The sequence below is a fragment of the Camelina sativa genome, chromosome 11 (genome assembly GCF_000633955.1).
Source record: "Camelina sativa cultivar DH55 chromosome 11, Cs, whole genome shotgun sequence".
Classification (NCBI taxonomy): domain Eukaryota; kingdom Viridiplantae; phylum Streptophyta; class Magnoliopsida; order Brassicales; family Brassicaceae; genus Camelina; species Camelina sativa.
Genome location: NC_025695.1, coordinates 30,324,982 through 30,349,366, shown reverse-complemented (window position 1 = coordinate 30,349,366; position 24,385 = coordinate 30,324,982). Strand labels below are relative to the sequence as shown.

General features: G+C 34.5%; 4 protein-coding genes and 1 long non-coding RNA gene across 15 annotated transcripts; 1 reads left to right on the top strand and 4 right to left on the bottom strand.

The window, feature by feature from the left end:
- Positions 1,254–3,325, bottom strand: LOC104724694 (abscisic acid receptor PYL1-like). Its single transcript, XM_010443245.2, has 2 exons — positions 2,576–3,325; positions 1,254–1,319 (listed from the first exon to the last, which is right to left on the bottom strand). The coding sequence occupies exons 1-2, from the start codon at positions 3,308–3,310 to the stop codon at positions 1,311–1,313; spliced, it is 744 nt and encodes a 247-aa protein (XP_010441547.1). The 5' UTR covers positions 3,311–3,325; the 3' UTR covers positions 1,254–1,310.
- Positions 5,666–15,949, bottom strand: LOC104724693. Of its 11 annotated transcripts, none has more exons than XM_010443239.2 (8): positions 15,115–15,948; positions 14,911–15,044; positions 14,392–14,786; positions 13,502–14,307; positions 12,367–12,529; positions 6,711–6,869; positions 6,414–6,578; positions 5,666–6,053 (listed from the first exon to the last, which is right to left on the bottom strand). In XM_010443239.2, exons 4-8 carry the CDS (start codon positions 13,600–13,602, stop codon positions 5,877–5,879), a joined length of 765 nt encoding a protein of 254 aa, XP_010441541.1. In that variant the 5' UTR covers positions 13,603–14,307; positions 14,392–14,786; positions 14,911–15,044; positions 15,115–15,948; the 3' UTR covers positions 5,666–5,876. The 11 variants fall into 11 exon arrangements, 10 of the variants coding, with proteins under 10 accessions (XP_010441541.1, XP_010441537.1, XP_010441542.1 ...); XM_010443235.2 differs by having other exon boundaries at positions 14,396–14,786; XM_010443240.2 differs by having other exon boundaries at positions 14,441–14,786.
- Positions 17,564–18,144, bottom strand: LOC104728514. Its single transcript, XM_010447480.1, has 3 exons — positions 17,936–18,144; positions 17,775–17,840; positions 17,564–17,687 (listed from the first exon to the last, which is right to left on the bottom strand). Exons 1-3 carry the CDS (start codon positions 18,142–18,144, stop codon positions 17,564–17,566), a joined length of 399 nt encoding a protein of 132 aa, XP_010445782.1.
- Positions 18,558–20,886, top strand: LOC104724692. The gene is made up of 3 exons (XR_757742.2): positions 18,558–18,746; positions 19,448–19,610; positions 20,579–20,886. It is a non-coding gene; the product is annotated as an uncharacterized LOC104724692 (long non-coding RNA).
- LOC104724691 (mitochondrial carnitine/acylcarnitine carrier-like protein) lies at positions 21,648–23,811 on the bottom strand. Its single transcript, XM_010443231.2, has 3 exons — positions 23,329–23,811; positions 22,438–22,833; positions 21,648–22,303 (listed from the first exon to the last, which is right to left on the bottom strand). The coding sequence occupies exons 2-3, from the start codon at positions 22,827–22,829 to the stop codon at positions 21,793–21,795; spliced, it is 903 nt and encodes a 300-aa protein (XP_010441533.1). The 5' UTR covers positions 22,830–22,833; positions 23,329–23,811; the 3' UTR covers positions 21,648–21,792.

Here is a 24,385-nt window from a genome sequence, read left to right as displayed (position 1 = left end):
CTTCACTCTCTTAACTTTTTTGTTCTATATTACAATGAACGAACAAACACATATATATAGGGATTACTAATGGATAAGTCATATATGGGATAAAAAGATAAAATTTAATTACTTGGGAAGTAAGTAAGTAATAAACATATAAATAAGATTAAAGTTACTTAAAGTAAAAAGTAATGTGATGGATAATCACAAATGTTATTATCCCGTTTATAACATATAACAGGTAAAGCCTTGAAGGAATGAATCCAACATGTATATATCATAATCATTAAAAACATCACAAACTTTGACCATCCTTACGATAGATCGAGAAAAAAAAAAAAAAGAGTTTAAAATTCAATGGGATATGAGATAGATTTTCAAACTTTAGTTACCCCATCCCTTCATAATGAAACCAAAAAAGAAGTTTGATGTTAATGATTAAGGTCATGGTGCTGACAAATCCTATCTTCTAATTGGTTCACCATCATTAAAGTCTGGACCCGATGATTTTTACTTTTTTGTTTCATTTTTTATCCTCCAATCAATAAAACCCAAATTTAACTTTCTGACTTTTTGTTGTTGTTGTTGTTAACCAAGTTGGCAACTTGTAGTACCCACTAGATTTGTCCCTTTCCCTAATGGAATAAAACTAGAAGCATCTTCAGTTCCTTTACTGTTGCTTCAATTACTAAATACAACAATTAAAAACTTTATAGAAAAAACCTAATATTTATCAATGTATATTTTGTGCCTTTTATTTAAAAAATGTTTCTTGAAAACAAATATTTTTTTTGTGTAAAAACAATGACAATATCACACACTCTATATTTATTTTGTGACTAGTTGATGAATTACATCGAATAATTTATGTACATGTAACATGCTGTTACTGTAAAATTTTTGTGTGTACACTAAATGATGATTAATACAGATAATTATAAAATATTTAGTTAATTAACTACTGTAACATGCTGTTACTGTAAAAAATTTGTGTGTACACTAAATGATGATTGATACAGATAATTATAAAATATTTAGTTAATTAAGTACTAAAATAAAATTTCATGCCATAACCAAATTAGGAAAACTAATAAATAAGCATAAGTTTCCCAAAACAAAACACTTGTTAAAAAAAAAAAAAAGAAGTAGTACTCGACTACTAGTGTACTACAAAATGGAACGTGGCTCCCACAATTTGCAGAAACTAAAAAAGGAGTGGCTCCAAATCCCATAATTTCTCGTCGTCCAACCATATTTGAAATAGATTTTTTTGCAACCAAAGTCTTTGAAGTGTTGTTGTCTCATGATGGTTGTAGGATCGTCCCACTTTAGATTCTCTAATAATCCCGGGAAAGAAAATACAAAGAACGAACAGATGAGTAGAAAACAAAAAAGTGAATCCAGTTATAGATTTTGATTGATATATGATATACACTATCTGACTATCATTGTCACAGTAATAAAATCATAAAAAACCATATCAAAAGATATACAACATAAATTGATTGTCAAAAAAAAAAAGATATACAACATAAATTACACTATTAGGCTTACTAGTCTTTTTCAAAATGTTTAAGCTCCCTTTCCCTTAAAATAGAAACTGGAAAATAAAAGAGTCCAATTTGTAGTATCAGTGATGGGCTTTTTCGTCTGTCAAAGCCTTTTTTGAGAGCGATATTTAGCACACAATATGAAAATACTACTTTTTTTGCCTACTACTGTACATAACAAAAAAAAATGGAAAAACAAAATAAAAGAGCTGTAGAATTAAAAAGAATAAAATGAACCTACGGAGCAGATGATTTTTGTCACGAAATAATTTTCTCATTTTATATTTTGACTTTGATTAGTAACTCTTGTATCCTTGTGATATGGAATATACCGCTTAAAAACTGATCAATCACAAAAACGATATTGGGAACGTTACTCATAATCTAATATCCTTTACCTTTTTTTCTATCTATTACAAAATTTATACCGTTCTATATTATTACCATTTACCAATATTGACTCTTATTATTGCTGTTTTTACGGATATTCAGTTTATATCTTTTTTTATATAAAAACTTATTTACTACAAGCCAATGATGGTGAACCAATTGAAAAAAATTACGTTATCAAAACATTATCAGAAGATACAGTACTATGACTATGAGAGATCCAAGCAGATGGACCCTTAATAATATTGGTATGGAGTTTTAACCTAACCTAATCTATAAAATAAAATAAACCGAATATAACCAAAAAAGAAAAAGAAAAAGAAAAACCTAACTTAAAAAGACAAACTTACGTAATTTTACCTTGTTACATTTTTTTATATAAATAAAACACATCTTGTTAATTTAGAACCTAACGAACTACTATAATTAGTAAGGCACCCTTCCTAGTTTCATTATAGAATTAGTAACTTATATATCGAACATTTCAATTTCCAATAATCCAGGAGAGACTTCACTTGATGTTGTTTTAAAACAAAAAAAAACATAAAAACAATAATCAAATTACAATTCACCGCAAACAAAAACGATGATAAAATTAAAAATCCCCCAATTTGTTTTGTTTTGTTCCCCCCCAAATCTCATCATCACCTCACCTGAAATGAAGAAGAAGAAGAAGAGTTTGTTCCGTCACCGGAGGAGTTGTTGTTGTTGTTGTTACGATTCATAGCTTCAGTAATGGAAGCAAGTTTCTGAAGATTCAATCTAATCACCGTATCAGCAAACAAACGTGTGTCTTCCTCCGAGTTACCTTCCGGCACATCCACGACGTACGATTCCAAAACAACGGTCCAGATCCGTTCTCTCTCTTTCTCGAATCTATGAACCGTCGTCACCGATTTGTAGTTCCTCAGCCTATGCTCACCTCCGGTGATACTAAACCCAGTCACCCTCCGATCATCGTCCAGCAGATCTAACCTCTCCCTCGACGTGTTCGCCGGTAGACCGCTGATCACGTTCACGTCGCGCGTGGATCCCACTCGCATCTCGAAACCTTCGTCTACGTGGCAGCTTTTGATGAAGTGTTTGTAAATCTGGGGCCGGTCGAACCTTCTCACCACGGACCAGACTGTTTCCGGAGGCGCGTTGATCCGCTGAGCTAAGAGGGAGGAGCAGCGACCTCGGCCGAGCTGGTACGTGTGGAACTCGTCGATTGAGTGGGAGAGTACGGCGAACTCGTCTTGAGTTAACTCGGAAGGCATGGTCTGGTGATGGTGAGTTGAGATTCTCTCCTTGTTGTTGTTGTTGTCTTCTTCTTCGTTAGATACTACTACTACTGGTGGTGGTGGTGGTGCAGAGGAGGAGGAGGAGTAAGGCTCTGAATTCGCCATTGATGTTGTTTTTGAGTTTTTGTTTGAAAGAGAGTTTTTAATGGAAGGAGGAAGAAGAAGCAAAGAGAAGGGTAGATGTGGAATTTAATAATAGAGTTTTTTTATTTTATTAATGACTACCACATAAAATGTCATTAGGCACTGAATCTTTCTACTTTTAGTTGATTATTACTATTTTTGTTGAACCTCTTACATCAAATATTATTAACCCAGCTTTTACAATTTCTTTATAGATTCCGAAATAGTACTATTCAATTATAAAATGTATAAATCGTATAATTTTTAAAACTAATATATATGAGTCAATTATATATATCAGATGCTAATTTTTAAAATATGTTTGTAGCGTGTAAATTTTTTAATATATATTATTTTAATATAAATTCTTACTTTTTTTTTTTTGTCAACAATAAAAATTCTTACTGTCTCATATCAATTATCAGTATGATAAATATCATTTAAAAACTATTTGTTTGGGGGTATTGGAATGCAAATAACATTATTTTATATAACATTATTATGTAGGGGTCGTTGAAAATTTGATTATATGCGCTCAAAAATAGAATCATTAAAATTATTCGAAATGCATTTAAAGGTTAACCATTACATTAGCCTTTGTTCGTAAAGCTATTATAAAGAGGTAGAATCGAAAGAGATACGGTAGGTACAATTTATAACCATAAAAGAGCCGTGTGCAGCTGTTTTTTTTTTTGGCGTATTCGAGACATTTAATTTTAATGTCTACATGTATATAACTATATATATATATATACGTGCACATATACAAATACACTTATATCGAATTTGATGATTAGTATTACACCCTTTTCTTTACGGCGATGATTAATACTAGTTTTTACCTTCTTTTAAATTACATTTTAACTTGAATGTTATTCTCATTGATTCACTATAGCTTTTTATAATACTCTTATCTCTGATTTCAGATTATTTATTTTTCTTTAAAAGAAAAACTTGGAATTTTCTTTTGGTAAATAGTGACCGAATAAAATAACCATTTAAAATTGTACGGATATTCTAAATAGAAAATTATATATTATTTTCTTTTAATTTAATGAGAGTTGACTTTTACATGTTTAAAAGAGATTTATGGGAATCATGGTTTATTTACTTTTTCTTCTTCTTCTATAGTATATAGTACTTAATATTTTTAAAAATTTAATATTGATACTATTAAGAGTTAGTTAGTTGTAGATCCTATTTTAGAAATAGGTAGACGCTAGTCGGGGGTGGTCGGGGTGGGCATAACGCTTAACGAAAAAATCGGAGATTAAACAAGGATTAATCGGAGATTAGTTTTAGGGTTATTTTATTAAATTAATACTAAAATAAAAATATATAGTACTAAATATATGTATAATTCTATTTATGTTAAAAGAATAAACATCAAATTAAATATAAAACTATAATATTGTTTTTAAAATTACGGTAAATACATAAAAATATAATTTTGAAATGAAAATATTATGATTATAGTTATTGTAAAACATCACAAAATCTTAATCTGAATGTCTAAATAACAAATATATATATATATATATTTGATTTATATTTAGCTCCAAAAATAATCGGTATACAAAATTAAACAGGAAATAATTAGATTAGACGGGTTATAATCAAATTAAACTGACATAATTAGATAATCGATGGTAGGAAAGATTAGTCATTAATCGAAACGGAGATGATAGACCTAGCGATTTTACGAGGTGTAATCGGTGCTAGACAGAGATTTTTAAGACATATATTATAGATATCAAAAACTACATTAATCTTTTGACATATAACACAACCAGAAATTGTAGCATTACCCTAAATTAAATTTTCGGAAAATTTAAATGAAAAGGAGAATAGTATTGTCTGGGTAGACAAAGAAATGGAGCGGACTCAAACTGTCATGATTTAATTATAACATTTTTACCTTTTTCTAAAGTTGAAGTCAGAAAATAATACATATTCATTAGATTGCTATATATTCTTTTAGCATTATGGAGATTATAAAAGTATATAAAAAAAGTCCATTTGGTGGAATAATATTGATTCTGATCATTGCGAATTTTTTAATTCTAAAATCTGGCTGAAAGAATTTTTTACAAATATATTCTTTAAGAATCCACTTACCAAGTTTTAAAGGAATATGCATGCGAAAAAAAGAAAAATGAAAGTAGTGGAATATACAGTTATACACATATCTACATCCACACATTTTGTATTTTTTGGAGGGTAGTTGCTTTATAGTACATCCTAAAAGTTAATATGATAACAATTTCTTTTTAATCATGATGTAGTACAATTTGGGCTACATTAGAGCATGTATTTGGTCTTTCTCTTTCAACCATATAGTCTTAAACATAGGTTATGTTACTTGCTAACAATATTTATAAATCCATTTGTTTGCTATGATCATGTAAAAACCAGAGCATATCTGGTGATAAAGATGTTTAAAGAAAAGATAGATATTAATCCTAAAGTTTGATGGGTAAAGAAAAACTTAGATCTAAAACAAATACGAAATAAAGCATAGTCTAGGAAATTTTGCGATAACATAAAATTAGCAGCCCAACAAGCTAAAACGACACCACTTCTTGGGAGAATTTGTCTTCTTCTTCTTCTTCTTTGGGTTGCAAGTTTCATTAGCATCATTCTTCTTAATCTTCTTCTTCTCGAGTAATGGCTTCTCTAGATTTATCTCTTCATCTTTCTCTTCTTCAATCTTCTCCTCCATGTCCTTCATATCACAATACAACATTTAATCACAACTACGGAAGTAATTAACTAACTAAGTTTTTTTTTTAAGCCTATATCAATACAAGAAGAAGCACATAATAGCAAAAAAAAAAAAAAATCAGTCTCTTACAAAATATAACAAGAAAATGAAAAATATGGTTTGTTATATACTTAAACTAATTACATTAGTTTTTTTTCCTTCTAATTACCGATATTAGATCCTAGATAGATGACCTATTTTCGCTCCTTAATTGCTTAGTCAAGAAGATCTAATAATATTTGATTGTTTTTTTCTGTAATATGTAACTGAAATATTATAACTATCTTGTCTAGAAATACACAACAACAAATATATCTATACCCGAGGGTCTTGTGGATGTTGTAAGGGAACATGAAAAGGATTAACGTTGCTACTGAAAATAGGTAATGTCTTTGTCAAATCCTTCTTAATCCTTTGGCTTGATGTTTCACCGGACCCTCCAGTTGAGGTAGAAGATGCACTGCTCGATTCCAACTCCAAACATATCTTTAAAACATTGTACAAAATGAAAACCCTTTTAAACATTAGCATATACAAAAACCCTTCAAACAACAATTACACTCACTTCAAGAGAAACTTTGGCTAGGAAAAATCAGTAATTAATGATCAAAACCATACCTGAAAAAGTCTGGTCTCCAAAGCTGCGATTCGATCTAGTAACGATCCTTTGAAATTCGCTTCTCTAATCGCCGTGCCTCTATCGATTAATCCACGTGTGGTAGACGCCCTTTCATCTTTCCATTTCGAAAGGTTTTGTTGTCTCTCTAGATTCTTTATCTACATAACCCAAAAAAAAAAAAAAACGAAAACAAACACTTGAGTAAATCATCAAACTAGTAAACTCTTTTTCTTAACTTGAAAAACCAAAGGTAAAAGAACAGTTTACAACGAAATCTAAGTGTTCAAGCCTAGAGAGCATAGGCAAAGAAGAGAGTGAATGTCTTTGTTGCTCAATCGTCTCCATAAGACTTGTGATTATTGTTTCTCTAACTGGTGATATTATTTTTTTGGGTTTTTATAGTGGAAAATAATTACATCAATAATTATAAAAATGTAAGACGATAAATAGTTATAGTGGTTGAGAGTTCCTGCTAATGCTGCTTGCTTCTTGGCTTATGAGATGACAAGGTCAAGCTTGGGATATACCGGTTTGGTTTGGCTTAACTGATAGTCCGATTGGTGGATGTTCCATTNATTATAAAAATGTAAGACGATAAATAGTTATAGTGGTTGAGAGTTCCTGCTAATGCTGCTTGCTTCTTGGCTTATGAGATGACAAGGTCAAGCTTGGGATATACCGGTCTGGTTTGGCTTAACTGCTAGTCCGATTAGTGGATGTTCCATTGATATTTATTTACCTTTCGTTTTTTATCTGAAGCCTAAACCAAAATTAACTAAATTTAGGTTTAGAAAAGCTTTTGGTATATAATTCTAGTTTAATAAATCTATTTTTAATTCAAAATTTAAAAATTGTTGGAATAAGCTTGAACTAGCTTAAAGCCAAGGTAAGTATATTTGGAAGTTATCCAAAATATACATATATAAGTTTTAGGAGTTATCTAAAATATGTTATATTTCCTAATTGTTTTGGAAAAGGATTCTAAGGGTTTTATATAATATTTTCTTAACCAATAAAGAGAAGATAGTTATTCTTATTTTGTGTACTTAATCTATATTTGATATCAGAGCTTTGTTCATTCACGATGACCGAACTAAAGCTTGAAGTTGTTGAGTTTCAATCCAAAGAAGGCAGACCTTCTTCGATTAAATGTCCGATCCTGAATTCTTCCAATTACACCGTCTGGGCTATACGTATGAGAATTACTCTTAAGGTGAATAAGGTTTGGGAAACTATAGAAGACAAAGTGAAGAACGTCGACAAGAACGACATGGCCATAGCTCTGTTGTTGCAATCAATACCAGAATACTTAACCCTTCAAATCGGAGATCTTGACACAGTAAAAGCAGTTTGGGATGCAATAAAAGCGAGACATGTTGGAGCCGAGAGAGTAAAGGAGGCTCAATTGCAAACTCTGATGGCAGAGTTCGATCGACTTAAGATGAAAGAAACTGATACAATCGATGCCTTTGCAAGAAGTCTATCAGCAATTTCATCAAAGTCAGCATCTCTTGGAGAGACCATTGAAGAAACAAAGCTTGTTAAGAAGTTCCTGAAAAGTCTACCAAGAAAGAAATACATACATATCCTTGTGGCCCTTAAACAAGTTCTTGACCTGATGAAAACTACTTTTGAGGATATTGTTGGAAGGCTGAAAACATATGAAGAAAGAATAGGGGAAGAAGACGAAGAACAACATGAAGAGCAGAACAAACTGATGTACGCTAATACCAATACACAATCCACCTTTCACAGAAGTTATGGAGGAAACAGAGGAAGAGGCCGAGGTGGTCGTTATGCGTGGAGAGGTAGAGGTCGCGGGCGCTCTAGAGGTTACCAAGTACGAGGCCAAGACAAAGATACCTCTATGATAACGTGTTATCGGTGTGACAAGCTTGGTCACTATGCATCTGACTGTCCTGACAGATTGCTTAAACTTCAAGAGAAACTTGAGAAGAAAGAAGAAGAGACGCAAGAAGTTGAAGGACTGATGATGCACCAGGTGGTGTATCTCAACGAGAAGAAGGTAAAACCAAGCAACTTTGAAGCAGATTGTGATGCACCTAACGTGTGGTATCTCGATAATGGGGTGAGCAATCATATGAGTGGAAATCAATCGTTTTTCTATGAACTTGATGAGACTATTACAGGAAAGGTATGATTTGGAGATGATTCTCAGATTGGTATAGAAGAAAAAATGGTCCATACGCTTTGTGTTCCAAGTTGGGAAGAAGAAAATTGTAAAAGTTCTTTACAATGTCTACTACATACTGAGATTAAAGAGCAATATTGTGAGCCTTGGTCAGGCTACCGGCAGGGTGTGAAGTACGAATGAAGGAAGAATTACTTATGCTTTATGATCGAATGGGTCAAGAGTAGATAAAAATGACAAGGTCAAGAAATCGGTTGTATAAGTTCATATTGGAAGTCAAAACTATCAAGTGTCTACAATTAACAATATTGATAGAATCAACTAGATGGCATGCACGTTTGGGACACGGATACGATGAAGATGATGATTGATAAAGAGGTTGTGGCTGGTATACCAAGTATCACAATTGAGAAAGAAACATGTGTGTCATGCCTCCTTGGCAAACAAACAAGAAGACCTTTTCCTCAAGCAACCGTATACCAAGCCACACAAGTTCTTGAGTTAGTTCATGGAGATCTTTGCGGACCCATTACACCTGCTACACTAGCTCACAAGAGGTATGTGTTTGTGCTCATTGATGATTATTCAAGATATATGTGGACGATTTTGTTGAAAGAGAAGAGTGAGGCATTTGAAAAAATTAAGAAATTCAAATCGCTTGCGGAACAAGAAACGAAGGCTTTGATCAAAACCTTCTGAACAGATAGAGGTGGTGAATTTGTGTCACTTGAGTTCCAAGAATATTGCGATCTACACGACATCAAAAGGTAATTGACTGCACCTTATTCTCCTCAGCAAAATGGAGTAGTTGAGAGACGTAATCGTACGATTCTAGAGATGACTAGGAGCATTCTGAAGCACATAAGCTTGCCGAATTACTTATGGGGAGAAGCAGTGAGACATGCAACCTATTTGATCAATCGAGTAGCAACAAGATCTCTGAACATATCTACCCCATATGAGATGTTTAAAGGAAACAAGCCATATCTTGGTCACCTTAGAATATTTGGATGCATCGCATATACACGAACATAGGTCGTAGGAAGAAAGAAACTTGATGACATATCAAGAATCCTGGTGCATTTAGGAACTGAGTCGGGCTATAAAGCATACCGTCTTCTTGATCCTAAAAGTAAGGAGATAATTGTGAGCCAAGATGTGATATTTGATGAAAGCAAGAGTTGGAACTGGAATATTTCAGAAAAGGACCAAAATACAAACTCTGGAACTTTTGAATTTGGTATAGGAGAATTTGCCAATAAAGGCATAAGGGAGATCATAACACAGACCGAGTTGGAAGATGATTCCCACGTCTCTCGAGTTATGAGTGAAGACGTCAATAACGAAGAGGAAGCAATGGAGGATGAGAATGATAGCAAAGTTGAAGTAGAGAAATATGGCAGTGATGATGAAGTTCATGGTTCACCGGAGCAGCTGAGGAGGTCAACAAGACTAAGAACGAGACCAACCTACTTGAATGATTATGTGCTCATTGCTGAAATAGAGTGTGAACGACTCTTGATGGTAATAAATGAGGAACCATGGACCTTTCAGGAAGCTAAAGAGCTTAAAGTATGGATTGAAGCTTGTAAGGAAGAATTGTCATCTATAGAGAAGAATCAAACTTGGAATCTCGTTGATCTTCCCATCAGAGTTAAGCTAATTGGCTTAAAGTGGGTGTTCAAAATAAAGCGTAATTCTGATGGGAGTATTAACAAGTACAAAGCTCGATTAGTGGAAAAAGGTTACGTGCAGAGACATGGCGTTGATTATGATGAGGTGTTCGCTCCAGTGGCACGCATGGAAACAATTCGCCTTATCATTGCCTTAGCAGCTTCGAATGGTTGGGAAATACATCACCTTGATGTAAAAACGGCATTTCTTCATGGAGAACTGAAGGAGGAAGTATATGTTACTCAACCATAGGGTTTTGAAGTATTAGGAAGAGAAACCAAGGTTTACAAGTTGAACAAAACCCTTTACGGTCTGAAACAGGCTCCTAGAGCTTGGAACAACAAGCTAAACAAGATACTCAGAGATTTGGATTTTCATAGGTGAGTTAAAGAACCATCACTATATCAAAAGAAGGAGAAAGGGTCGCTACTTATAGTGTGTATGTATGTAGACGACTTTCTGGTTGCTGGATCATCATTGAGTTTGATACTTGAGTTTAAGAAACTGATGGGAATGACATTTGAGATGAGTGATCTTGGGAAGCTTACATATTATCTTGGGATCGAAGTTCACCAACATGAAAAAGGGATCAACTTAACACAAGCGAGATATGCTAAGAGAATCCTAATCGAAGCAGGAATGGATACATGTAATTCGACACATATACCAATGGATATGAACCTGCAACTATCAAAATCTCAGGAGGAGAAGAACATTGATAAGAAAAGTTACATAAGGCTTATAGGATGTCTTCGGTACTTGATTCACACACGACCAGACTTATCTTACTGCATCGGTGTGCTGAGCCGTTATATGCATGAGCCAAAGACATCCCACGAAGCCGCTTTGAAGTAGATTATGAGATACTTGCAAGGTACTTCATCGCTAGGTCTTGTTTTTGCTCGTGACTCTAAGACAGGTGTGGTTGGTTACTGTGACAGTAGTCACAACCTTGACAAAGATGATGGAAAAAGTACAGAGGGTTACATTTCTACTTCGGTGATAGTCTAATCACTTGGTTCAGTCAAAAACAGGACACAGTGGCAATGTCTTCGTGTGAGGCGGAGTATATGGCAGCCACCGAAACAGCTAAACAATCAATTTGGCTTCGAGATTTGCTTAGTGAAGTCACAGGATCACCAAGTAAACGAATCACAATTTTATTAGACAACAAATTGGCAATAGTACTCACAAGAAATTTGGTGTTTCATGGAAGTAAGCATATACACCGGAGGTACTACTTTATTAGAGAATGTGTTGGGAAAGGACTCATAGAAGTGGAACATGTTCCCGTAACGGAACAAAAGGCTGACATATTGACGAAAGCACTTGGAAGAATCAAGTTCAAGGAAATGAGGAGCTTCATCGGAATGAGAGTAGTTTCAAGCTTAAAGAGGAGAATGTTGTTGGAGTAAACTTGAACTAGCTTAAGGCCCAAGCTAAATATATTTGGGAATTATCCAAAATATACATATCTAAGTTTTAGGAATTATCTAAAATATGTTATATTTCATAATTGGTTTTGGAAAAAGGTTATAAAGATTTTATATAAATAGAGTTACCAAGGTGTGGTAAGCGTTATGAGATTTAAGAGAGCTTAAGTTTTGAATTATTTTCGTAAGCAATGAGAAAGATAATTCTTAAACTATAGAAAGAATATATATATATATATAATTTAAATTAACAAAATCACTAAAAAAGATAGGATGGGAGACGTCGGTTTTTTAACTGTCACTTGTTAAACCAACTTTAAAACTTTTAACAGAAAGGAATTTAGCATCATTTAATAAACCAACTTAATTTTAGTAGTAATAGCGTCACTAGATAACCTTTGTAAATGAGAGATTTTCTAAACTTCTAAGTTCGCCGCTGCAACTTACTCCGATAATATACTCGAAGCGTCTACAGTAGTGGTTCTCTCGCAATATCATATATGGCTCTTCCTCGTTGCTATCTCGCATATTTTCCTCTTTCAATGATTCTTCTTTGTCTCTAGTAGTAAAAAAAAATCATATCTCGACGATCTAGCCATGAAATTTTCTGGTTTATTTCATAACAGCCACAAATTTGTCATTAAAATAAAACGTGTCTCGTGACTTTTTAGTAGCTTTTTCATCACTAATGTATCTTAGCTACAGATTAATATCATAACTAAATCATGACTATTAGCTACAAAAACTATGCAGTATTTGTGGCAAATAATATTACAATAATAAAATTTAAAAGGTTCTTTATAAGTTAGCAACAGATTTGCCGCGGATAATTCTGAAGCTATGTGATTCACATAATGTGAAACTCTAAATAAGCATAAATCCTAAAACCATAGACTCTGAAAAGAAATCTAATTAATGTAACATTCCCACAAACTAATATCTAACAATTATAAAAATAATTACAAATCTAATATTTTTTAAACTTTAACCACAAATTCAAACCTTTACTCCAAATCCTATACCGGTACCCCAAACCTTTACTCCAAACCTTATACTCCAATCACAACCATAGAACCAAGCTATAAATAATTTATATGCATATATAACTCATATATATATATATATTAAATAAATTCATCTTTTGAATTATCTATCTATAAAGATATGTAAAATATTTATTTATAATTTTTTTAAAATCTAATCATTTTCTTAACCTTAAATTTTATATAGTGTATGTGTGCTCTCTTCTTCTTTTATATATCACTCCAAACATAGAATTTTTTTTTTTATAATTGTTATTCAAAATCATATACTTTAAAAAAGACAATTATCAAACCAAATTTATTTGTTTTGGGCGGACCAACCCAAAATTTGGCAAAAAGTTCCCACTAAATTATTTGGTTAAAATGAATTTATTTGGTACTAGTATTCAATCCCGTAGTTTACTTTTTGTATTTAATTCGTATGTGGGATATTACGTATAAGGTGTAATTCTTCATCTCTTCTTATTACTCATGAATCGCTATACTACCTGAAAAATTCTGAGGCAAAGGAAATATGCTTCAAGGCGGTGAAAACTGACATGAGCAAGAGATATGATAGGCTAGAATGGGACTTCATTCGAGCTACCATTTGAGAGGAAGGGTTTCCATCACCGATGGATCACCTAGTTAATGCAATGCATAACTACAATTAGCTATTCAGATCTTATCAATGGTCAAGCAAAAGGCCGGGTGAATAGCTAATTGTAGATCCCCTCTCTCCATACATCTTCATCCTATGTAGTGAGGTCCTTTCAGGACTCTGCAACAAAGCACAAGATCAAGGGAGGTTAGTTGGTATCAGAGTGGCAAAAGTCAGCCCTATAGAGTGAATCATCTACTCTTTGTAGATGATACTATGTTTTTCTGCAAGTCAAATCAATATAACTGCAACCAACTACGGTCAATCCTGCAAAATAAGAGAAAGCATCAGGCCAACGCATTAACCAAGATAAATCATCAATCACTTTCTCCGCAAAAACAAGAAATGAAGTCAGAACCAGGGTGAAGAGAGACTTAGGAATTACTAAGGAAGGGGGACAAGGCAAGTACCTAGGCTTACCAGAACTGTTTGACCGAAAGAAGAAAAAATATATTTTTACCATGATTGTTGATCGAATCAAGCAAAAATCGATCAGCTGGTCAACCCGGTTTCTTTCCTCGACTGGGAAACTAACTTTGCTCAAATCAGTTCTGGCCGCCATGCCCTCTTACACAATATCTTGTTTCAAACTACCAAACTCCCTATGTAGCCGAATCCAATCTGCTCTAACACGCTTTTGGTGGGACTCCAATCCTTAAAAGAAGAAAATGTGTTGGCTTTCATGGGATAAGATGAATCGATCTTTCAAAGAAGGAGGGTTGGGGTTTAGAGATTTACAGACATTCAACGATACACTTCTAGCAAAAATAAGCTTGCATATCCTCACCCAACCAGACTGCCTTTTAGCAAAAGTCCTCCTGGGGAAATATTGTAAATCCTCATCATTTCTCGAATGCTCTTTCCCATCCACTGCCTCCCATGGATGGCGAAGCATTTGTGCTGGTAGAGATCTCCTCAAGACTCACCTGGGGAAAGTTATTGGATCAGGACAAACCACTCCCATTTGGGGAACCCCATGGCTTTCTCTGGTAGAACCTTTATCTCCAATGGGCCCACCAACCGAATGTAGTGCTTCCCTCAAAGTCTCGGACTTACTGCACCCAATCTCAGGAGAATGGGACACACACCTAATCCAAAAAACGGTTCTCCTCCATGAAACTGAATTATTCCAACTACGACCAAGTAAACATGGAGGTATAAATAAATGGGCATGGTTATCAACAAAGGATGGTATCTACTCAGCTAATTCAGGTTATTTCGAAGCTTTCAATGCAAAGAAAACACCAACAAACTCACCCGAGACAAATCCCCCAAGAGCCCCGTAGGATGATTTCAGCTGGAAAGCTAACATTTAGAACCTCAAATGCTCACCTAAGACAAAACTTCTCCTTTGGAAAATGGCTCAGAAGGCACTACCGGTCGGCGAAAATCTGAGAATCAGAAATATCACGACTAAGGCCAATGTCCACACTGTGGAGAACCAGAATCGGAGATTCATACCTTTTTCCACTGCCCATTTGCATCTTTGATTTGGAAACTGGCCCCGTTTAAAGAACAACTAATCCGGAAAACCATCCGATCTTTGAAAGCGGGAATCACTGCCACTACAAGATTAACTTGTTTACCTCCCACCGGAGTCGGATCCGGACCCCTAGCTCCATGGATTTTCTGGACAATCTGGACCGCAAGAAACCGACTAATCTTCAGCAAAGAACAACCTGTGGCAAAGGGGGTTCTGAATCTCGCCATCACGCGAGCGAAATAATGGCATACTGCAATCGAATTAAAAAATACCACACCATTTAAGTAACAACCAGGATCTACCCCCAATGGCACCAACCTGTGTGACCTGCTTCACAGACGGCGCCTGGCTGGGTAACAATTCGGCGGGATGTGGATGGGTTTTCAAGGACCAATTAAACAAAATCTTGATCCGGGGATCTACATCTCATCTCCATGTGTGGTCACTGCTGATGGCCGAAGCAACTACAACATTCACTGCGATGGGAGTTACCTTTGAATCGGGTTTCACGTACCTTCATGTAGTCTCAAACTCGCAATTGCTAGTCAAGACTCTCCATAAGAAGATCCAACTAATGAAACTTCACGAGATTATATATGATATCCTCTATCTTCTAAATTCAGCTCTTGTAATTTCTCTTTCATTTCACGGGATAAGAATCGACAAGCAGATCTCTTGGCAAAAGAGGCTCTTCGTTTTCTCTGTACTGAACCGTAGTTTTTAATTGAAAGTATTGGTTTGCCAAAAAAAATAAGAATATATGGAACTAAATAACTTATGAGAGTTCATGAAACAGGTAATATGATTTAAAAAGTTCAGGATCGCAAAATCACAAAATTCCGAATAAGTAAGTTTTTAAGACATTAACGCTTCAACAGTTGAACACACATAATTTATGTCATGACTCATGACTTAAGCTTTTTGTTGTGTTGAGAAGACTTAAGATTTATGTCGTCATGTTAAAATTTCGAAAGGCTTTTCCATGTCATGTCATCACACCCCATGAAAGTTTTGTCTATCTATATGCTCTTCTTGTGGCTTCCTTTAATGCTTCTTTATTTAGCTTTCTTGTTTTCGTAATTTGTCTTCTTTTATGCTTAACGTTTCATATCATTGTCAAAAGGCTATAAACCAAAAAAAGACCATTGAAGTAATCAATACTTAAATTGGCAAGAGAAGAGCAAACTTGTGATATCACTACTCGAGACCAAAAGCAAGAATTTTTTGTACTCTTTTTTTTTTTTTTGATAACTCAGGGTAAATCCCCAGGCCTATGAAGGGACCCGAGACTAATCCCTGGGAGAGGTGCAGCCCACAGATAGACCATCTCTCCGGATATTCAAATGGCCGTAAGCAAGGGCCCATATCCATGTGGCCGTAAGCAAGGGCCTATATCCATGTGGCCACATAATAAACGAGTAGCAATTCCATTTCTTCCATTTTTTGTATTCTTCTTTTAAAAAAAAATGGAGAAAGGAGAATATAAGAGGAAGATGTTGAAAAAAACATCAATCGGGGTATTAAGACTAATAAATGGAAGAAATGTATTAAGACTAACAATATTGAGTAAATGTTAGAGACCCATGGACACAACAAAAACATGATAATGCAAAGTCACAAAACATGAACCATATATAGTAACTCTTTAGATGAAAAGGGTATTAAAAGTCACATATATTGATATATAGATATAATTATAGACATGTTGATAAATGCTTAAGAAATTAAAACATGAAATATGTTACAAAAATTTACATCTAAACAATGCAAAAGGAATGTTATATTTCGGATGAGATTCTACAGCTCTTACTCTCAAAAATAATATGTGCATTTTCTTACATTCTCAGTAACAACAATGGTAATGCATCCATTAGGAAAGACTTTGAAATAACCATGTACTGAAATTAAAACATATGATACACGTGAGATAGGATATTATAGCGATTACACCTTTTCATGATGGCATGAGAACATAACATGTCTTTCGTAATGGTCGTTGATGTTTGATATTGAATTTTGTGTCATTCTCCCTCAAAGTAAGGAAGGAGATAAAGTGTGAATAAAAATGGAAAAACTGCTTTAAATATTCCAGAAAAAGAAAGCGATAGGAGAAATAGTGATTGCCTTGCATTTGACTGAATCGCTTCCACTCTCTTTAATCTCTGATGTGGCTCACCTAAATCTCATAATTCATAAGAGGTAAAAACTTCATGAGGATTAGGTATAATTTTCATAAGTGAATGTGATAGAGTTCAGAACTTATAGAAAAATGGAGGGTTAAAGATACACAACGTCACCTTCCCTTAGAAAATCGAATAAGTACTTGATAATGCTTTGAGGAATTTGTAAAGAGAAGGAACGTTTCCAATCCATTGGAGATCTCCAAATGATGCGTCAATAGCTGTAATTGATGAATTTACCATGTCTTCAGCTTCTTTCCAGTTGTGCTTGCTCTTCGGCTTCTTTGGTTGCATCAGCAGTTTCATCCTCACCTCCCTGCTTCTCAGCAACAGGGCTCTTCTCAACCTCCGTGGTGGGTTCCTTAGTAGCTCTAATGTATCACAAACATTAGTTTTTAAACAGCCTAGAGTTCAAGACATATGGGATGGAAAATTAAACTGAAGACCAGGATGCTTACTGAACAATGTCATCTTCAGTAGTTCCCCAGTTTCCACGACCACGACCCTCACGTTTTAGATCAGTACTAAACAAAAGAAAACAAAAAGATCACAATTATTAGAAGTTAAACAACAAAGCAGTAACCAAAGTAGTGGACAGAAGAAAACAAAAAAAGCTTACCCACGACCAGTCCCGCTATAGCTCTCATAAGTCCTCCTTGGGCGTTCAACATCACCTCCTTCACCATTGGAAAATCCACGACGACCTCCACGACCACGTAATCCACCAACAATACCTCCACGCCTTGCCCCATCAGCATCTTCAGAATGTCTGTATCCGCCAGAAAACCCATTCTCATTTGCAGGACCATCATTGTTCCGGTTGTTCATTCAGTAACATTGCAAGTCATCGATGCAAACGAAACTTCATAATATAAATCAGTATTTTCTGATTGTTCTAATTTTCAAACTTGAGAATTGACTATAATAAAAAGAATGTGGAACAGTGGTTTGAAACGGTGGCATTGGTTAGATAAAATCTAGGGTTCAAAAGTTAGTATTTTGTGTTTTCACAATTACCTCTTTTGAATATATATTTCTTTCTTTTCTATTTCCATTAATTAGTGTTTTTTATCTAAAAAAAAAGTAATATTGTTTTAATCTATGTGTCAAAATTCTATTGGACGTACGAGTTGTGCAGATTTGTTAAAATTCTATTGGACATGTCACTTGTACTTGATAGGATAAAGATAAGGTAAGACCTAAACTCTTCTTATTTCCTCCACATAAATACTCACACTTAAGAACAACAAAAACCTAAACTCCACCATATTTGTCGTCTAGACACTAAGATCTATTCCTCTTCTATACTATCTACGATCTCTTCCTCTTCAATACTATCTCCGATCTCTTCCTCCTCGACTCACCATGCCTCTCCCCGGTCGACTGCCCCACCTACCATCTCGCTCGACCCTCTGATTATTGTCCGACAGGTACTCATTCTATCTCTTCTCCTTCTCACAATTTGTTGAGTTGAGTAATTAGATTACGTCTTTCACTGCTTCTGTCTCTTTCTCTCTTTGTCTCTTTTCCCTGTATCTCTCTCATTGTGTTAGGTTGTTTAGATTTTTTGTTCCTATTGATGTTAGGGTTTGTGGATCTTTATGGTATGTTTTAGATAACTTGATTTGTGTTTATTTGTTCTGATAATTTGTATAATTGTCTTCTCTGTCTTTGAAACTGATGTTACTTTCTCTTATCTTAGGTTTTATCTTAGGTTTTGGTGTTGATCTATCTGTCTTACAATTTTATCCGAACAACATGGCAAAACTATTTCATGGGACCATTTTATTTTTAGTTTCAGGTTCGTTTGTGAAATATTTGGATATCTAGTTAAGATATTTTTGTATGACGATGTGAGTCTTTTGGAAATGAAAGTCATATACGAGTGCTTGTGGTAATTGAAAATATTGGAATACAGATTTCATGGTTTTAAATTTGGAATTTCATTTCAGGTTTCTGATTTTTACAATTGAAATTATTTTTTTGGGACATACACATGATTAGGGCACAAAATAATTTCATGGTTTTGCTTTTCAATGCTTTCTTATGATTTATTGGATGAGTTGCATTTGACTAGAACTCTTGTGAGATCATTCATATGCGCTTACAAAGCCTCTCGTTTGTTTGGCAGGGAATAGTAATGTGTATCAAAAAACCTTTCAAGTACAATATGGAGATGCAGTAATTATGATGATGATAAAGTCAAAGGACACATAGGTCATGCACTTTGGGAGGCTAGTGTGGCATTTTCCAAGGTTCATAGATAATAGTACGGGTTTGCACATGTATTACAGGTTTGTGGAGTTTTTCTTCTATTTTGTTTCTCTCTCATTTTCAATTAGAACATACAGTACGTGCTATTTTTCTAGTAGTCTTTTTTATGAGTCAAAAGTGTGTTGCTTTATTGTCTCGCTTTGTCTATCTTGATTTTTTCAAACCTCCCACCATACTCATTTTTGTCGTTGCAGGTGAAAAGTAATTGTTTAAAAGATTTTTAGTTCAACAGTGAAATTAAACATGAGAAATTACATTAAGCAAGTTTTTGTTTCTATTCACGTACCAAATATTATAATCAGTTTAAAGTACATATAGTCACGCTTCTTCAAGTTTGACCTAAAAACTTTGTGAGTAAATAATCTTGCTTTTGCATAGTTCTAGATTTTTTGACTTATCTGAAAAATATTATTTTATCATATAATTTTAGGTACAAGCTACATTGCCATATGATCTTAATTTAAAAAATACTTCAAATTCATGTCTTTCGTTCTATTCTCATAACAAAATTGTTCTGTTTATGGAATGATCATATCTTAAAGTGAGTTTATTTGAAAATTGGAAGGTAGAACGAAACACATGAGATTAATGTATCTTCCCAAATGTGATCAGATGGTAGTGTAGTTCGTATCTATATTTGTATAATACAACATTGTTATCCAGAGAGGGATTATGCAAAAGCAATAAATTTACTTAAAAAGTTTTTTTGGTCAAGCTTGTAGAGGCGTGGCAAGGTACTTTTGAACATATTCTAATATTGGATACCTGATAAAAAAAAAACAGAAACCAAGGTGTATTTATTTGTAGTAATTTCTCATGTTTCTTTATATTGTGTTGAAGAAAGAGATTTAAAAATAATTATTTGCAAATTGATATTATAAAGATGTTAAAAGAAATTAGATCATTGATAATTTATCATATCTATCTCTTGGAAAATAATAATCTCCAAGAACTGCAATTTTGTACATGTTTTGTGGCTTTGATTCAGAGTTACCAAGCTTGTGGTTTGGGAGTTCGAGTGTTGATGTGTTTGATTCATTGATTAGAGCTTGTATAAAGAATGGTGATGCTGAAGGAGCTTATAGAGTGATTAAGCAGACGAGAGCAGAGTGTTTTTGGGTTTCTATTTATGCGTTGAATTATTTTATGGGCTGTTTATTGAATTTGAATCTAATTGATTGGTTTTGGAGGGTTTAAGGGGATGGATTCATTTTAAATATGGTCATTTATTCGCTTTGTAAGGAGAATAAGTTGCTTGAAGCGTTATCAGATGTTGAAATGTGGGGTTTGGCCTAATGTTGTTGGCTTTAATATTGATATTTTAAATATCAATCATAAATTACTAATTATAAACCAAAAACATAAAAACTAAACTCCTAAACTGTAAAATACTAAAATTTAATCTCAAAATTGAAGTTTTAACTGCAACGTATAAACAAAACGGTGTAAATACAAATTCTAAATAGAAAACATATAAATCAAACCCCTAAACTGTAAAGTGTAAAATCTAACCTTTTTTTTTTGTCAAACTCTTTGCTTTCATTTATTCAAGATAGAAACAAGTGCAAGTACAAGTACAAGAAGCAAGAGCCCCAAAGTTTGAAACATTACAATACAAGGCATTTCCCAATGCTAAAAGTTGATAAAAAGAATTCATCATTGTGTATATCTAAGAGAGCTTTTTTTTTGTCAAAATCTAAGAGAGCTATGAACAATAAGCTTGGGAGCATATTGACACATGTGAGATCATGGTAAATCGAGAGGCCATCCTCGAAGGTTTCGAAGGACGGTTGAATGGTCACACTAAAATGAGAGTTGATGCTTTGATGTCCACCGGGCCGAGAAGTATCCACAGTAAAATCTAACCTAAAACTTCAATCTTAGCCCACAATATAAACAAAAATGTTGTATTTTCATAATTTTGTAAGATTCAACCCTTTTAACAAACCCATAATTGAACTCTAAAATAATTTCAAGTTCTTTATTTGATTTCCAACTGTTTCAATTTTTGTTCGGTTTTAATCTATTGAATTGGTCCTAATCGAGTGTCAGAAATAAGCTGTGTAAGAGATATAGAAATAAACTGTGTAAGGGATTACATAAATTTTGCTGAAATTTTAGAAGGATCATCTAAAAACCGAAAGGTTAAATTCAATGGAACATCCACCAATACAACCAACAGTTAAACCAAACCGAACCAGTTTATCCCAAGCTTGACCTTGTCATCTCATAAGCCAAGAAGCAAGCAGCGTTAGCAGGAACACTCCTAGCCATGGCTGGACCAAATCCTTTATACAAACCTTTAACTCCTTCCGACTTCAGAATCTTTCGGAAAGCATCCATCGACCCCGTGTATTTCGGGTTCTTGTAATCGTCGACTTGAAGAACACTCTTCACGACATCGGTCGGATAGACAATTCCCCAAAACGACGCACCAGCAACTCCACCCGCCATGATCAGTGACCCTTGTCCTAAGCTTGAAGTGTCTGAACCACCGGCTAAAAACCGCTTGAAAGCTTCGTAGGCTGCAAACATCATTGCATTCCCCGGGACTTCACGGGCGAAAGTCGGGACTAAACCTTTGAATAGACCTCGTGTGCCGCCTTCAGATCGTAGTACATGACGGGCTACGTCCATCGGTCCACCGTATTTCACAGCTGCAAGCACTGAGCCTGTGGTAGTAGCCCTGGCTAGTCCACCTTGTGCTTGCAACCTAATGATTGAACACACACACAAAGAGACATTAGTTCTGTTTCAGTGAAAGAAACAAAATGCAGTGTACAGCTTGAGTTATAAGCACAAGTATATTATAGGCTCTGATTGGTAAATATGTCAAAAGAATGTAACCTGCATTTGATCAACTCTGTAGGGCAAGCAAGGAACGCAACAGCGAAACCAGCGCCTGCACCGCACACAAACTGTTGACGAATAGTCAAAGGAACTCCAGCTTCAGACCTAAACAGCCCTTCCATTTGTCCTCTCACGGTGAACAAAACCGCATTGAAGGCAGCAACGGTTGCAAGAGGAGCTCCCATACCTTTGAACAAACCCCTTGGTCCTTCAGCAGCAACGGTCTGTTTAACCGCATCGATTGCACCTGAGTACCTTGGAGCTTGACCTGGTGCTGGAGTCGGCTGGCTCTGAAGTTTGACCTTGATTGTGTCAAAGGGATGACCTACAATTAGCTGAGCTGCTCCTCCAACAGTCCCTGAAGCTAAATCCTTCGCTACATCCGCCATTTTTCTAAGAAACACAAATCAACCAAGTTTCTCAGATTCAACCAAAATCAAAACTTTTTTTTTTTTGTAATGAAAGATAAAGTTTGATTGACAACCACTTATAAATCAACCAAAATTCTCAGAACCAACCAACATATAAAACTTATGTTAATGAAAGAATCATTCACATTTAAACTAGTGACCTAAACCACTCTAACAAACCATCCAAAATCAATACTTTATTTTTTGTTAATTGTAATCTGAACCACTTGAACAAGTTTGGTGTAATCAGAAAGTATAAACAAACCGATAAAGTAGGAATCTTGTGATCCTCAGAAACTCTAACGCAAATGCAATCCAATCACAATCCCAAAAGCAGAGGGATTCAGAAAACAATGAGAGAAAAGGTAAACTAACAAAAAAAAAAAGATTGAATCTTTAAATCCCCAGAGAACTCTAAATGGACAATGAGGTGAAATCAGATCGAAAGCCCCACAAAGTAATTAGATTTTTGGCTTACCAGAGATTGATTAGAGGATATCAAATGGATCCGAGAAAGGGAAGCCACGAGAATGTAATTGAAAACAAATCCAGATGCGAATCCACGGGATATGGAGAGAATCAGAGACACAAACGAGTGATCGACCAGATAAAATCCAAAAGGATTATAAAATAAAAACTAAAAAGGTTTCAAGTGGACATAAAAGTTTTAACTTTTAACCACTCCCCAATGGCTCTCAAACGCCCACAAAAGGATGGAGCTTTGCAGAGACACAAGTTTATTTTTTTTGTTGTGTTTCTCTTTAAATTTCTTTTAGACAGAAAAGCAAAAAACGATTTTGTTTAAGTGGTTGGTGAAAGTTGGAGATCAGTTTCTTTTCTGTTTTGTTTCTCTTAAAATTTCTTTTAGACAAAAAAAAGGCGATTTTGTTTAAGTGGTTGGTGAAAACTGAAAATTGGAGATCAGTTTCAGTTTCAGTTTTGTCTCAACAAAACATGTCAAATTGGCTAAGTCGGCTCATTGGTCGGTATATATAGGTAGGTATGTGTCGATCTCAGATGGTTCAGGAATCAATTCGGTTAAGTCTTTGGTTTACGGATTGAGCTGGTTTGAAGCTGATTGGGAGGTTCTCTTATCTATGTGTGAATATGGGCCGTGTGGTTCTCGATAAGGCCCAAGTTGTTAAAGATGGAGAAAGCTTCTTTTTATTCCGTTTGTGCTCTTGTAATTTTTTTGGAAAAATACTTAGAGGTATTGAACTTGTATTTTAAAGAATTTGGTGGGATTTTAATATTTTAGAATTTTGCAAGATTTTTGGTTATTTGTTAGAGTTTTTATATATTTTTTTAAAAATATTTTGTGATTTGGATAGATTCTTGTTTCAGATTTTGGGAGATTTTAGGATACTTTATAACAAAAAAAAAATTGCCTTTAGAACTCTAATGACGATGATAGATGCTCTCGACTTCTCATCAATTTTTCATGAGACTGACCGTCGTTCAATCATCAAATTCATTGCTTACCTTGTCTATTAGAAGAAGATGAAGTCTGTAAGAGCCTAAGAAGCAAATGTTAG